Genomic DNA, 16,237 nt, shown 5'->3' with positions numbered 1-16,237 from the left:
AGAAAAAAAAAAAAAGACTAGAGCTCTGTTTCACACATTCACTTAAAAACGAAAACAAAAACTGGACTTCCCATTGTGGCTCAGGGAAAACAATCTGACTAGTATCCATGAGGACGCACGTTCAATCTCTGGCCTCGCTCAGTGGCTTAAGGATCTGGCATTGCCATGAGCTGTGGTATAGGTCGCAGATGTGGCTTGGATCCAAGTTGCTGGGGCCTCGTGGTATAGGCCCTCATTTACAGCTCCAATTCAACCCCTAGCCTGGAAAAATCCATAAGCCGTGAGTTTGGCCCTAAAAAGACGAAAGAAAAAAAAAACCCAGAAATACTAGAGTTCCTGATGTGGTGCAATGGGATCAGCAGTGTCTCTGTAGTACCAGGACGCAGGTTAGATCCCCAGCCCAGCACAGTGGGTTAAAGGATTGCCACAGCTGCAGTGTAGGTTTCAACTGAAGCTCAGATCTGATCCCTGGGTGGGGAACCCCAGATGCCATGGAGTGACCAAAAAAAATAAAATAAAATAAATTTAGAAAAAATCTACCTAAGACCTATACAGACCTAAGCATAAAAACCAAGACTATGAAACATTAGAAGAAAATATAAAAAACATCTTCTAACCTTGAAGTAGGGAAGGCTTTCTTACACAAGACCCAGAAATGAATGTTGGTAAATCTGACTACATCACAATGAAAAACTATTATGTGACTAAAATCCCATGGAGCAAATCTTAAAAACAGAAATTAAAGAAAGAAAAGTTTGGGATAGGAGTTCCCATCATGGAGCAGCGGTTAACGAATCCGACTAGGAACCATGAGGTTGAGGGTTCGATCCCTGGCCTTGTTCAGTAGGTTAAGGATCCGGCGTTGCCATGAGCTGTGGTGTAGGTTGCAGACGCGGCTCGGATACTGTGTTGGTGTGGCTCTGGTGTAGGCTGGAGGCTACAGCTCCGATTCGACCCCTAGCCTGGGAACCTCCATATGCCGCAGGAAGCGGCCTAAGAAATGGCAAAAAGAGAAAAAAAAAAAAAGAAAAGTTTGGGATAAACAATAGGGTCCTACTGTACAGTACAGGGAACTATATCCAATCTCCTGGAATAGACTGTGACGGCAAATGATATAAAAAAGAAAATATATATATATATATATCTGAGTCAGTTTTTTCTTTTTAATGTCTTTTTTTTTTTTTTTACGGCTACACCCACAGCGTACGGAGGTTCCCAGGCTAGGGGTCAAATTGCAGCTGCAGCTGCTGGCCTACACCACAGCCACAGCAAAACGGGTTCCGAGCCATGTCTGCGACCTACACCACAGCTCACGGCAAAGCCGGATTCCCAACCCACTGAGCCAGGTCAGGGATCAAACCCACATCCTCATGGATACCAGTCAGATTCATTTCTATTGCACCACAACGGGAACTCCATAACTGAGTCAGTTTGCCATATACTGAAATTAGCACAATATTGTAAATTAACTATAATTTAGTAATAATAATAAAAAGATGAGTCTCTTGGCCTCTGGGAAAATAAACCTAAGAAGCTCTAAGCCCTAGGGTTTCTATATATATTAGTGGCCACCCAGTGAAATGAAGATTCCAGAATTCACAAACTGCTTCTCCTTGGCTAGAATAAGCAGAATGCCCTCCTTATTTGGGGACCACACGTCACAGCAAAAGTAACTTAACAGATTAGCTTGGCCAGAGAACTGGAAAACAGCCTCCCTGGCAATCTACGTACTACAGCTTCCATCTGGCTAATTTTAAAACATTTTCAAGGTTGCTCTCACACAGGTCCCTACCCGGGGCCCCAGGTTTCCCTAAGCAGTTTTTACATCTGGCCCAAAGTGTGTCTGGCAGAAAACCTGCAGGTGACGAGGCGCTGAGCCCGGGATGGGCCTGGGAGCCTGAAGACCTGCGCGTCGTAAGCGTCATAATCCACTTGGATGGGAAGGGTGTTCTCAGATTCTTTTGGAGTCCCCAGAGCTGAAACACGGAAATAATACAAATTGTCATCAAACACATTTCTGAGGCCTCAGAAAGTTTTCATCAAAATCCGAGAGATATTAGTCATCATTACCATCTCCCTCTGGAAAAGTTCAAAAAAAACCCATTCATCAGGTTGCTTGCTGAGATTAAACCATTTTCGTGTCAAAGTGATACAGAAACAACTATTTACTAGCACTTAAGCCAAGGTGATGGCAGCATTTCCTTCTGTGATCCCACTTTAAAAATATCATCTTAATGTGTATGTTGAATCCTTTTTAAAACTTTCTATCCCATCCCTACAAGTGACCTATGGAAAAGAAAAACAAGGTTTTGTCATCACCCAGTTTGCAACTGACAGGACAAAAATATACATGGTCATCAAGGGACCTTCCAAAGGTCACACAAGGGGAACTCTAGTCTCCCAACTCAGCTGTGAACTCTTCACAAAACTTCACAAAATCTTGTTGCCATCTGTCAACTGACTCTCTAAAAGTGATGCAAGGCAGAAAAATACTCACATGTATCGCGGCCATTTTTTGCTTTCTCAGAGGCAGGCTGTAAAATTAAAGAGATAATTTATCCCTCCTTCCTTTGCCAGGTAGAACTTAGCGCCAGGCCCAGCACATGGGGGGCTCCTCCTCAGGGGTGGAAACCATGTCCCACCCGCCCCCGTAATTGTCGAGAGGGCAAGAGTCAATGCCCGACACCCCCCGCAGCAGTGTTGGGCCTACTGGGTCCTTCGCTTCCCATCTCACCTCCTGTTCACTCTCACAACTCTATCCAGTGGGGACATGGACCCCACTTTACGGGGGAGGATGTTCAATTCTAGAGATAATGAAGGGTTTGCTCAACATCACATCACTAGCAGGTACACAGTCAAAATCCAAGCCCAGCTCCTCAGACTCTTGGTCAATCCACTGGTGTATCTGTCCTTCCAGGACCCAGTTCCACTGACCCAGCCCCTGCAGGGGTCCCCCTTCCCCCATGGCAGTTCACCTGTCTACCAGCACTCACTAGAGTTGAGCACTCGGTGGAGGGCTCTTGAGCCACAGTGGGGCACAAGGGTAGAGAGAAAACTTTAATTTTTTTCATGACTCTTTAACCTTCCATAACAATACTTATTCTTTCTTCTTTAAAATGATCACATTGCAGAAAAGTCCCTCCATGTCCACTTTGCCTAGAATGGTTGTGGTCAGGATGTCAGACCTCAGAAGGTAGGAGAAGCCCTTTCTGAACAGAAGTCTCTCCCCCAGAACTTCACTACTTGACACAGCTTATTTTAGGGGCCCTCACACTCCTCCAAATATTTCCCCTATTATAATAGTAACCCTAAGCCCTCAGTGCCCCCATAGAGGGAAGAAGTGGCACTGATATTACTGATGTAACCGTCACTACAGGTCAACAGTTATAATTTATAGTTCAGTTCTGATAGAAACAGGCTGCCGGGTGGGAGCATCCTAGTCTGGAGCCTACATACATAATGCCTGTTTTCCTCTTCATATCACATCGTGAACACTTCCAAATTCTTAAAACCGGCATTTTTTTTCCTGCCTTTTTTTTTTTTTTTTTAGGGCCACACCTGCAGCATATGGAAGTTTCCAGGCTAGGGGTCAAATCAGAGCTGTAGTTGCTGGCCAAAGCCAACGCCAGATCCAAGCCTCATCTGCAACCTACACCACAGCTCATGGCAATGCAGGATCCTTAACCCACTGAGCTAGGCCAAGGAGCGAACCTGTGTCCTCACAGAAAACATTAAGATCCATTACCACTGAGCCACAACATTAACTCCTAAAACTGGCATTTTTACTGGCTGTAAATACATTCTATCAAGTGGCTATTTCTTGGTTTATCTGGCCACTGCCCTATATTTTCAACTTCTATTTGCTTTTTTTTAATTGTACCCTCGGTATGCAGAAGTTCCTCAGCCAGGTCAAATCCTTGCCACAGCAGCAACCCGAGCCACCACAGTGACAATACCGGATCTTTAACCTGCTGGGCCACCAGGGACTTCTCAACTTCTCACTATTTTCAATAGACCTAGAGCAAGATCTATCTGCATACAATATTCTCAGTTATTTCCTTAGATCACGTGGCCACAATGGAATTTCCTGGTAAAATGGCCTGAACGTTTGCATGGTTCTTGATATGCCTGGCTAAACGGCCTTCTATAAGTATTTTCTATCAACTAAGCACTCACACACCAATGTCACCACATTTTTCTAGCATTTGGTATAATTGTCACTATTGTTTTAAACCTATTTGGTAAGCAAAAAAAGAATCCTCACTCTTGTCTGAATTTGCATTCCTTTACTCCTAGGATGTGATTTTTTTTTTTAACCATATTTCCCCTCTGCTGTAATGTATACCCATGTCTTTGTCCCTACTGGTGTCGGGGGTGGTCTCAATATGTGAACAAAATGTAATGAAAATAACTCTTTGTTGTATTTTTGCCAAAGACACTTCTTGCAATCTGGGGTTTGCCCTGTTGTTGATTTAATGTAGAAAACTGTAAAGTTCTAAGGCAAATTTCTATTTTTTTTTCCTTTTGTCCTTTTAGGGCTGCACCTGCGGCATGTGGAGGTTCCCAGGCTAGGAGTCTAATCAGAATGGTAGCTGCCGGCCTACACCACAGCCATAGCAACGCCAGATCCGAGCTGCATCTGTGACCTACACCGCAGGTCACAGCAACACAGGATCCTTAACACACTGAGCAAGGCCAGGGATCAAACCCGCAACCTCATGGTTCCTAGTCAGATTCGTTTCCGCTGTGCCACGACAGGAAATCCACAAATTTCTTAAACACTATTCAACGACCACTGGAGACTACGAGGGAGCTCAGGGCCAAAAGAACCACCTTGGTGTGTTAGTCCCTGAAGGTTCTGCTGGTGAGTGAAACCTACCTTCTTTCCTGCCAGTTTTATTCGTGGGGTGAAACTATTACAAAAGAGTTGGCTTTTCGATGTGTAGAAACTGTGAAAGAAACACAGGGATCATTCATCTAAACCCCTTTCATTCGTTTTTTTAAAAAAAATTGGGGGATTGTTCATTTTACAATTTTTTCTTTTCTTTTTTTTTTTTTTTAAGGCCGCACCTGCGGCATATGGAAGTTCCCAGGCTCAAATCAGAGCTGTAGCTACTGGCCTACACCACAGCCACAGCAACACCAGATCTGAGCCACATCTGCTCACCACACCACAGCTCATGGCAACACTGGATCCTTAACCCACTGAGCAAGGCCAGGGATCAAACCCGCATCCGCATGGATACTAGTCGAGTTCTTAACCAGCTGATCCACAAAAACTTCTAAACCCCTTTCATTTTAAACCTCAAGACATGGTTGGACTCCCAGCTGCGGTCCAGCCCTCCCAGGAACGGCTTTGTCTCAGGCCTCAATGATCTTCCCAGTCCTAACTTTCTTTTGTAATTATGACAAACATTAGTTATGTTTTTAATTATTGTTCTATTCCTTTTTTTCCCCATAAATAGTCTCATGTGCGCTAGTCCTGACTCCTAGAGATCAGAATCTCCTCCTTGAACCGAACTTGGCAGGAACACTGAGGCCTGGTCCCATGTGAAGAAGAGGCACGGGTACTTTTCTTTCTAAGGCCCAGTGTTGGTCTGCTATGGTCTGTGGTAGTTGGGGATAGTCACGGAAATAAGTACTTCAAAACTGCTTTTATGTTTTTTACCATAGACTGTTCCACCACTGCTTTGCATATAGAGAAGCTTTAAGCAAATGTTAGAACATTGGTTTCCACATCTTTTTTTTTTTTTGCCATGCCTGAGGCACACAGACACTCCCAGGCTCGAGATCGAACTAGCACCATGGCAGTGATCACATCAGATCCCTAAGTGCTAGGCTACCAGGGAACTCCTCCTCCACATTTTCTTGATAACAGATTTTGTAGTAAGAAAATAGTTTGGAGGAGAAATGGTGGGACAGCTAATGGAATCCCTGACCACCTGCAAATCAGTATGTCACCCACCTGTGGTTTATCCAGTGAGGGATGTTATAGTCATCGCCCAGGTGGGAGTCGCGAGGAGCACTCCGATTGTGCAGCTGAAAGGGAACAAGCCAGGGCACAGGTCAGCTGGAAGCAGGCAGCACCGGAAACTGCTCCAGCTTCCCTGAGTCTAACTGTTCTCATGATCACCCTGGTGCTGGGACCTGGCCTTTAGTGAGCAGCGTGAAATTGAGTCACCTTGAACAACGGGACAGCATGTAGCGGTTGCTCCCCCATGCACACCAAGTCCACACCAATTCCTAAGAAAGGAAAGACAAAAAGAGTTGGGGGTAGGGAAGAGCAGAGGTGGGTGTCCCAGTCTATCAGCGATGTGGGTCACGTGGATCAGGGTACAAGGCACAGGCCACACACCATCCCCATCAGCACTGCCCATACAGCTGAGAAATAAACAGATGCATTTTGTCCCCTTTTTACCAAGTCCCATCACACCTGCCACTAACAAGTGCTTGACATTTAGCCTGCCTTGCAGATTACAGTTTGTCAAAAAGACCAGTGGGCCTCTAGGACTACAGTTTCAAGGCCAGAAAGGAAAGGGAACCTTGTCATCTCAGTAACAAGGCCAAAAAAATCCCCTGTGCTAAACAGAGCTTCTTTATTAGCAATCTGGATTTATGTTCCCAACTTCATCTTGTTGTTGGAACACAAATCAAATTAGGGGAGGGGGTGCAAGTTGGGGATGCATGGTACCGGCTGGAGGTGAGCCGATGGTCCTTCACAGGACGCTCTGATGGACACTGACCAAGATGATCCCCAGAAGTGTTCTCCAGTGTCAAATATAAATTCAGAATACCAGTTATGTCCTCCAGGCAGAAAAAGATACATTTACAGATTAATACTGGCAATTAGGGTGGAATTCCCTGATGGTTCCATGGGTTAAGAATCTGGCCTTGTCACTGTTGTGGCTAGGTTACTGCTGTGGCACAGATTTGATCCCTGGCCCAGGAACTTCCACATGCCAAGGGTGCAGCCAGAAATAAATAAATAAACAAAATAAATGATAAAAGCTAAACAGTAAGTGAAATACCAAAAAAAAAAAAAAAAAAAAGGACTGGCAATTAGGAAGTTCCCGTTGGGTTCAGCAGAAACAACCTGACTAATATCCATGAGGATGCAGGTTTGATCCCTGACCTCACTCAGTGGGTCAGCGATACAGCATTGCTCTGAGCTGTGGTGTAGGTCACAGACACGGCTAGAATCCTGCCTTGCTATGACTGTGGCTGTGGCCAGCAACTGCAGCTCTGCTTCGACCCCTAGCCTGGGAACCTCCATATGCTATGGGTATGGCCCTAAAAAGCAAAAAAGGAAGAAAGAAAAAAGAAAAAAATCTGTCAATTAGGGGACTTCCCTGCTAGCTCAGTAAGTTGGGATCTGGTGTTGTCACTGCTATAGCACAGGTTCAATCCCTGGCTTGGGAACTTCCACATGCTGTAGGTAGAGCCAAAACAAAAACAAAACTGGCAATTAGGAAATAAATCTGCCTAAGTGTGCATGACCCAGCATGTCCTAAGCCAAATGACCATGGAACTCTTTGTCACCTGACATTACTCACTCTAGACTCCAGATCCTCAATGCTCAGAGCCCTAAGGGAGGTCAGGCTATAACACTGGGACCCAGAGCAGCGTTGGGGGCATTACCGTTATCTATCATCCGCTGCTTGGTCAGGATCATGAGCAGCCGGTCCACTTCAAACACACCCACCCCAGGCGTGATCACCACAGACATCTGCCCAGTTCGGTCGAAATTGCGGTTGATGTAGTGCTTGTCAAACACTTGAAACAAAGCAGAAAGTCCTCTAGTGAGTCCATCTTTCCAGAAACTAAGCATCTCTGTGCCCTGGGACCATTTTGTCCATGTTTCTATTAGAGCGATTGCCACATCCTGGTCTGAATTCCTCTCTGTCCTTCCCCTTGTACATTGAGAAGTGCCTGAATGCAGGTCTATGTCCCTGTTGCCTTTGTTATTCCTCCTCTTCAATGCCTAGCTTGCCTTGTGCAGCCTTAAATGCCCAAATTTCATGGTGTTAATTTAAACCATCCATAAATGAGTCTGTATTAAAACTTAGAAGAATCAAGTGTTAATTTAAGACAATATTTAAGAGAGCAGAACAGAGGAGTTCCCATCATGGCTCAGTGGTTAACGAACCCAACTAGGAACTATGAGATTGAGGGTTCCATCCCTGGCCTTGCTAAGTGGGTTAAGGATCTGGCATTGCCGTGAGCTGTGGTGTAGGTCGCAGACACGGCTCGGATCCCGCGTTGCTGTGGCCCTGGTGTAGGCCGGCAGCTGCAGCTCCAATTGGACCCCTAGCCTGGGAACCTCCATATGCCATGGGAGCGGCCCTAGAAAAGGCAAAAAAAAAAGACAAAAAAAGATTTACTAAAAAAGACCCCATGCTCTAGAATGTCTAACACCTGGGTACAGACACAGGGAAGGTGATACACATATTGAAGTGACCACACATCACCTCTTCTGTCAGTGGCCAGTGATGGGAAGACACCTAACCAGAGCTGGAACATGGAATCCTGAACAGAGAGCAGAGACAGGTTTGCTGGGAGCTGAACTTGGCTCTATGAATTCCTGCAGCTGTGGTCCCAGAACCACCTTTGTCCCCGTCTCCTTCAACAAGGTGTTCAAGCCTTTCCTGGTTGTCCCCTGAGTCCCCTGTATCCTTAAATTTCCTTTTTTGGGGGAGTTCCCACTGCGGTGCAGTGGGTTAGAATCTGACTGCAATGGTTCAGGTTGCTGCAAAAGCATGGGTTCGCTCCCCAGCCCTGCACAGTGGGTTAAATTGTTGCCACAGATACAGCATAGGTCACAGCTGCGGCTCAGATTCAATCTTTGGCCCAGGAACTCCCATAATTTGTGGGGCAGTCATAAAAATAAAGTTTTAAAAAAATTCCTTTTTTTGTTTGAGTTTAGTAGGTTCCTATTATCTGCAAACAAAGTTTCTCACGTAACACATAAACACAGGAACATTCAGAAGGAAACATATCACACTGTTAATAACGGCCCCTCTTAGAAAGGGGACTGACAGTGGAAGGAAGGGGGAGAGTTTCATATTTACTTGATACATACCTCTCTATTATTTGAATTCTAGGAACGTTAGTTTCTTAATTAAAAAAAAGTAGATTAAAAAATGATTACCTAGAAGCAGTTGAGGGATGGAATGGAAAATAAATAAATACATAAATAAATAACCAATTTTTAGGAAAACAAAGAGCCCAAGGAAGATTCCAACTCTTCACTCTTGGACCCCCATGAACAGAAGAGAACGGCAAGATGATTCCCAACAGAAGACCCAAGAGCTACTTGGTGGCCATTAAAACCATCCAATCAGAAGTTCTTGCTTCAGTTAATTGGGGGAGTAGGTGGGAAGCGTAATCACTTAGGTCTGGGTCTTCGGACACTAGTGAGAGAAGTTTATAGTCCTGTGGTAAGCGAGGCACTCGCTCACTGTGGCTGGTCCTTACTCACCATTGAACGACAGGTTGATGGCCTCCAGGTAGTTTCCTTGTGCTGAGGTAGAATTGTCTCCTTGAGGAAAGCCCTCTGAAGCAAAAGACACAGAGAAGGAAAAACATCTCATTAAAGGCAGACTCTTACCAAACAAGTAGAAGGTGCCTGACTCTGTAGGGTCCCCCCAGCCCTACAGAAGAGACATTATTGAACTTATTGCACAGGAACAACTGCACCCAACCTGAAATAGAGACCCAGCCAGAAGCAGAAACCATAAACAACACTGGGACGGGAAGCACGAACCTCCTCCTCCCCCAGCCTCCATCCCACCCCTCCTGGCCCTGCCCTCCTTCCAGCACATAAATGCAGTACCTGCCTGTTCCAGTCGCACCAGCACGGGATACTGGATGAAGAGTTTTTTAATGGTCACGAGGAGTGAGGTCCACTCTTCTCTCCTCTCATTCTGCACAACCACTCTGAAAGGAGCATGATCATAAAACAGGTATCGAGCAGATATGACAGGCGAACATCAGGTCCCTTAAGGGTTTCAAGGAAAGGAGAAGATGAGGTGCCCAGAGCTGGGGTCATTTATCATATAACAATATGGAAGTCAAATGTTGGAGTTTCCTGGGACACAGTGGGTTAAGGATCTGGCCTTGTCTTTGCAGTGGCTTGGGCTGCTGCTGAGGTGCAGGTTCAATCCCTAGCCTGGGAACTTCCACATGCTGCAGGTACAGCAAAAAAAAAAAAAAAAAAAAAAAAAAAAAGATTCAATGAGAGTTGTTCTTTTGCGGCACAGCAGGTTAAGTATCCAGCGTTGTCACTGAAGTGGCTTGGGTCACTGCTATGGCAAGGGTTTACTCATGGCACAGAAACTTTTGGATGCCATGTACATGGCCAACAAAAAAATTAAAAATGAAGGAAATCTGGCTCCAGAGTGTATTCTTAACCAGTGTTTCTCTACCTTTCCACAAAATTACCAAAAGATCAATAATAAATAGTATTAAAAAAAGATTCAATGAGATAGCTCTTCTTCCAATCCAAATTAAGAATGAAAAAAGGAGTACTAGTCACTGTTGGTGAGGACAGAGAAATAACACTGCTGCTATGAAAATAGGATTTTCTACTTCACTGTTCTCAGAGGGCAATTTGACTGTACAAATGAAAAGCCTTAACAAAAATAGAATGTCCTTTGACCTTATAGTAACTATGTTTCCGGGAAATCGCCCTAAGGGCTAACTAGGGATATGCTTAAAGACTGAGTTGTAAGATGTCCACTGGTAGAACTATTGACTAGAAACTATTCATTAGAAAGCTAAAAATCACCTGTGTTCAGAAATCATTGGAATTTCTATACGGCAATAAAAATGATGTCATGGAAGCAGAGTATCAGGCACAGAATGGCATTTGTGATAAAGTGGAAAATAACAGTTTAAAACAAGTGGGTATGGGAGTTCCTGTTGTGGCGCAACAGAATCCGACTAGGAACCACGAGGTTGCGGGTACAATCCCTGGCCTTGCTCAGTGGGTTAAGGATCCAGCGTTGCCATGAGCTATGGTATAGGTCGCAGACATGACTCAGATCCTACATTGCTGTGGCTGTGGTGTAGGCTGGTGGCTACAGCTCTGATTCAACCCCTAGCCTGGGAATCTTCGGTGGCACTGCTGGGACAAGAAGTTGGTCTGCATCCCATGGACACAGTGTGAAGTATAGCATATCAGTGACAATGTAAAAAATTCTACCTAAATCTGGTCAAGTCTTTAGAGAGGGCTTCTCAGCCTCCTCACTACCAGCATTTGGGGCCAAAATGACTCTTTCTGGGGGCAGAAGAGTTGCCCTGAGCCTTACAGGATGTTCTGCAGCATCTCTGGCCTCTACCCACTGGATACCAGCTATGTGACCACTCCCTTCCCTCCAGATTGACAATAAAAACACTGTCTCTAGACTTTGCCAAATGTCAGGGGGCTGGGGAGTGAACAGGAAGTTGTTCCGGTTGTAACCTCTGGTTTGCAGACAATAAACAAACACCACCACAGGATTCAATCAGACAAATCCAGAAGGGGTCTTCTACAGCATCCCTATTCAAAAATGGTGTGCAAAGTGAGCAAAATGTGCAAACAGAGGAGCTAGTTAGACAAGCAGAGTCTCAGGCCCACCCCTGACCTCTGGAACTGATGACAATCAGCACTTTAACGCAACCCCAGGGTGTGAGTTGTAAGCACACTAAAGTCTGAGAAGCCCAGCTCCACAGGACTACTGCCCTGGATTCTTCTATGAGCCAACGATTTGGGGACAAAAAGGAAGAGGAAGTTGTTTTAGACTTAAGAAGCAGACCAAACAAGAGGTTGTTTTGGAGACAATTAAGGAAATCTGACTCTGTACTAGATACTGGATAATATTACACAATTATCATTAATTTTGTTAAATGTGATTGTGCTTATACGTTGTGGTTATGCTGTCATATATGAAAATGCCCTTATTCTTTAGAAAAAAAATTTGTGGGTTTTTTTGGCCCTGCCTGCCACATGTGGAAACTCCCAGGCCAGGGATCTAACTCACACCACAGCTGCAACCCAAGCCACAGCAGTGACAATGCCAGGTCCTCACCCACTGAGCCACCAGGGAACTCCAGCTAAGAACAAAGTGTTTTAACATCTATAATTTGCTTTAGAATAAAATTTAGATAAAACAGATGAAGCAAATACGGCATGAGAATAACTGTTAAATCCAGGTATTGGGTATATGGGTCCCTTATTTTGTTCACTCTTCTTTCCTGCAAGTGAAATTTTTCACAAAAAAAAGTTTGGAAAGTATAAATGCAATATGATATCCCAGAATGGAGCCTGGAACAAAAAAGGTGCTTAAATGGAAAAACTGATTAAATCTGAGAAAAGTCTGATATTTAGTTCACAGCAATGTACCAATGCTAATCTTATAGTTTTCACAAACATACCTTGGATAGGAAATATTAACAGAGGAAACTGCGTGAAGGGTATAGGGAACTCTCTGTACTATCTTGGCAACTTCTCTGTAAATCTAAAGTTATTCCGAAGTGACAAGGTTAATTTTTTTTTAAGTTAGGAAAGAAAAAACCAAGGGGGAAAAAAAAGGCAAAGTGAAGCACCCAAACATACTTATAGAAATCTTCATAGAATCGCCCCTTGTGATCCTGCCTAATTGAGGCTCGGTTTATTTCGGGAAATTCATCTGAAATAGAGAAAACAACATATGTAGGTCAGGTTGAAAAGATAAACTCAGTTTTTCTGCTCCCACTTCTGGGTTGAAGATTTGTATCTCTCTCTCTCTCTCTTTCACACACACACACACACACACACACACACACTCAAAAGATAAATTATATAACTATTAAGTTGCTTTTAAGATGAATCACAACCCACAGATTTCTTGCAAACGCTAATGGACTGTGTCATTTTCCATTTTCTTTATCCTCATGACAGAAAAGATGGGAAAGATGGAGCAGTGCCAAGTGAAAGAAAATGATAAGGAATGTATTGGGATGGGTGTGTGGAAAGCTTAACAAAAAATAACTGTAGGAGAAAGACTTACCAATAGATTTTGCATCATAGAAAGTCCTAGAAAATAGGACCACTGTCACTTCATGACTACAGTTTTTCTCCTAGGCATGAGTAGAGAAAAAGAGGGCTCAGGTTTATTCCAGTTACTTCACTACCAAGCAATCTGCATGAACATAATCTTCTCAATTCTAGAAGGCTCAGGACAGTACATGGTACTGAATAATATCATGTAATTGTAGACTGTGTAATGCATCAGACAGTGCTGCCAGAGTCAGAAGACCTGGACTGACTCTTTGCTCTGACACGTACCACTACATGACCTTGGGCAAGTTACCTAAAGTTGCGTGGATGTTTTAAAAGCTGCAAATTGGCAATAAGTTGGGGGTGCTATCTCCCAGCTTTTGCTTTGTTTTGTTCTGTTTTTTTGGCCTCACAAGTTCCCAGGCCAGGGATCGAATCTGAGCCACAGCAGTGACAACGCCAGATCCTTAGCCTGCTGAACCACCGGGGAACTCCTCCCAGCTCTTGATTTGGCGTGAAATAGATCAGTGCATTGCCAGAGGATCATGGTATTTGTACCTGCTTCACACTGTTTTTTAATTTCTTCAGAATTGTATTTAGGAAGAATAGAATGCATGGTGGTGGATGCAAGAACCACAGACACTCCCACATACTTCCTGGTCCATAGGATGAGGACTGGGTGTTGCTCAAGATGCAGAGGTTGAAACCAAGGCAACGAATTATCTCTGGACCAGGATGGAGATGAGTGAGAAAAAACATTTCCATGCAGTCTAGAGTTCAATGTTTTAGAAGTAGAGTGTAAAAAGATGGTATAAAGTCTGGCTTGTACCAGTGAGCCAGCAAGCTTAGGTTCAGTTCCTCCTGGGTCTTTGAAGATAACAGCTTATAATGACCAACCCCGTCTCCAACCAGACTTCCAGCAATCACCATATAAGGAGTACTATGTAATGCACATTACATGCCTCCCTATATTTTTCCACGGGTATGTCTAAAGTGGATGGACAGTCCTAAATATGAGCCACAGTACCAACAGCAGAACTTTGCTAGCCACCAACTAATTGACTGGATGTCTAGCCCTCCAAACTTGGATCCAAACTGATATGATTATTACAGGAAAAATGCCTGGCAGTGGGATGGTGTGGGCATGTAAGCCTCTCAACTCATGTGTGATGGAGGAGGTAACATATTACAGTGTGGACACAGCTGGAGATGACAGAAACATAGACAAGACAAACAAGGGGTTACGATCTCAGGCTAGCACTGAATAAATGGAGGGAAGTGGACTAGAATCCTGTTCTGCTTTTGCAGGCTATCCATCACGAGCAAGTTATCTAAGCTCTTTCAGCTATACTCTTCCTACCTGTGTAAAATCAACAGGAGAAGATTAAGTGAGATAATGTGGGTAAATTACCACAGTACCTGGTATGTCAAGATACTCAACAAATGTTCACTGGATTACTGCTCATACCCCCACACCACTGTGTTTTGGGCTCAGAAATGAATTCATAAAATTGCCAGCTCCATCCTGCCGTACACAGCATTAGCTTTAGGCCACTCAATAGGATGGATGAAGGATTAAATAGCTTCCATCAAACTTCATTAATACACTGATACACAGCAGTTACAGAAAGTGATTTTAATTCATTGCCAAGCTCTTGCTTAAAGTTCTTGTTCAAAAAATAAAAAAAATTAAAAAACCCTAAGAGCAAAGGCCTGTAAACTAATGTGGGCCTAGGCCAAATCCCACTCCTACATCTATTCATATCTATTCTCACAGAATTTGGGGTTAGGGGACATCTAAAGGGCAACGGAGCTGACTTGACCTGGCAGGTTTCATAGATCCAATATGGAAAGAGCCATCATGTGGTCCAAAGTGGCCATTATTCAGCCCACCCCAAGGCCTGACCCCCCAGTCCCTACTGTTTGCACTCTCCTTCTGACCCTACATTCAGGCAGACACAAAGGCCTAAGCACCCTAAGCCACATGAGTGCAGAAACTACCAGCTGATCTGCCTAATTCCCATCTGAACCTTCACTAACCTGCTCCTAGCCACTGGGCTATTCTTCAATCTCTCCCCAGGTCTGATCACACTGATCCTCTACTCAAGAATCTTTCTTCTTCTTCTTCTTCTTTTTAGGGCCACACAGGCAGCATATGGATGTTCCTAGACTAGGGGTCAAATTGGAGCTGCAGCTGCCAGCCTATGTCACAGCCACAGAAATGCCGGATCCAAGCCAAGTCTTCGACTTACACTGCAGCTCATGGCAACACTGGATCCTTAACCCACTGAGTGGGGCCAGAGATCGAACCCATGTCCTCAGGGATACTAGTCAAGTTTGTTACTGCTGAGCCACAATAGGAACGCCTACTTGAGACTCTTCAATAGGTCCCACTTTCTATCAAATCAAGTCCAGGTTGACCTGACCCAATCCTTCTAATCCAATCACAAATTCCCTGTGGAGTCAAGTCAGGCGTCACCTGCTCTCATGCCCAACCTCATCCTTTTGCTCATATGCTTCTCTTTACCTGAAACATCCTCCCAGTCTTCCTTTCCAACCACCTAAAATTTCTTCAGCCTCTCAAGTCCAAATTCAAAGCAAAAAACTCCAGCCCCTCACACATATAATAGGTTTGCTATCATTTCCAATATGCAGATCCAGGCTCCCCGGCAGGCCTACAGGTTCTGAAGGCCAGCATCATACTTCTGTTTCTCTTCCCTTCAGAGCAGAAGGATCTTGCTCCCCTGCTGCTGGGGAAGGAGAATGGGACTTAGATTCCATTGAGACCTACAGCCTGCTGAAACCTTACAAAGAACAGGTACTTTCAAAGTCCTTGTGAGGTGGGAAAAATTACCAACTCCATTTTATAGACAAAGAAATAGAGGCTCAGAGAGACTGAATACCTTCCCAAGATAAAAAACCTAATTGAGGAGTTCCAGTCATGGCTCAGTGGATAACAAACCCAACTAGTATCTATGAGGACTCAGGTTTGATCCCTGGCCTTGCTCAGTGGGTTAAGGATCCGGCACTGCCGTGAGCTGTGGTGTTAGTCACAGATGCGGCTTGGATCCAGAATTGCTGTGACTGTGGTGTAGGCCGGCAGCTACAGCTCTGATTTGACCCCCAGCCTGGGAACCTCCATATGCAGTAGCTAAGGCCCTAAAAATAAAGACAAAAGACCAAAAAAAAATGCTAACTGAGAAAAACCATACTTTTAAA

General features: G+C 44.4%; 1 protein-coding gene across 1 annotated transcript in view; it reads right to left on the bottom strand.

The window, feature by feature from the left end:
• DEPDC5 (DEP domain containing 5, GATOR1 subcomplex subunit) overlaps positions 1–16,237 on the bottom strand; it is a 104,092-nt gene that overhangs the window by 61,678 nt on the left and 26,177 nt on the right. The window contains 10 exon segments of the mRNA XM_047760246.1: positions 1,856–1,976; positions 2,498–2,534; positions 4,880–4,949; positions 5,966–6,039; positions 6,182–6,243; positions 7,639–7,773; positions 9,479–9,553; positions 9,833–9,936; positions 12,596–12,668; positions 13,029–13,098. Of these exon segments, the coding sequence (XP_047616202.1) occupies positions 1,856–1,976; positions 2,498–2,534; positions 4,880–4,949; positions 5,966–6,039; positions 6,182–6,243; positions 7,639–7,773; positions 9,479–9,553; positions 9,833–9,936; positions 12,596–12,668; positions 13,029–13,098 (821 nt within the window).

Source organism: Phacochoerus africanus, chromosome 15 (assembly GCF_016906955.1).
Source record: "Phacochoerus africanus isolate WHEZ1 chromosome 15, ROS_Pafr_v1, whole genome shotgun sequence".
Lineage (NCBI taxonomy): Eukaryota > Metazoa > Chordata > Mammalia > Artiodactyla > Suidae > Phacochoerus > Phacochoerus africanus.
The sequence above is the reverse complement of the archived record's forward strand: the minus strand, read 5'-3'. Positions and strand labels throughout refer to the sequence as shown.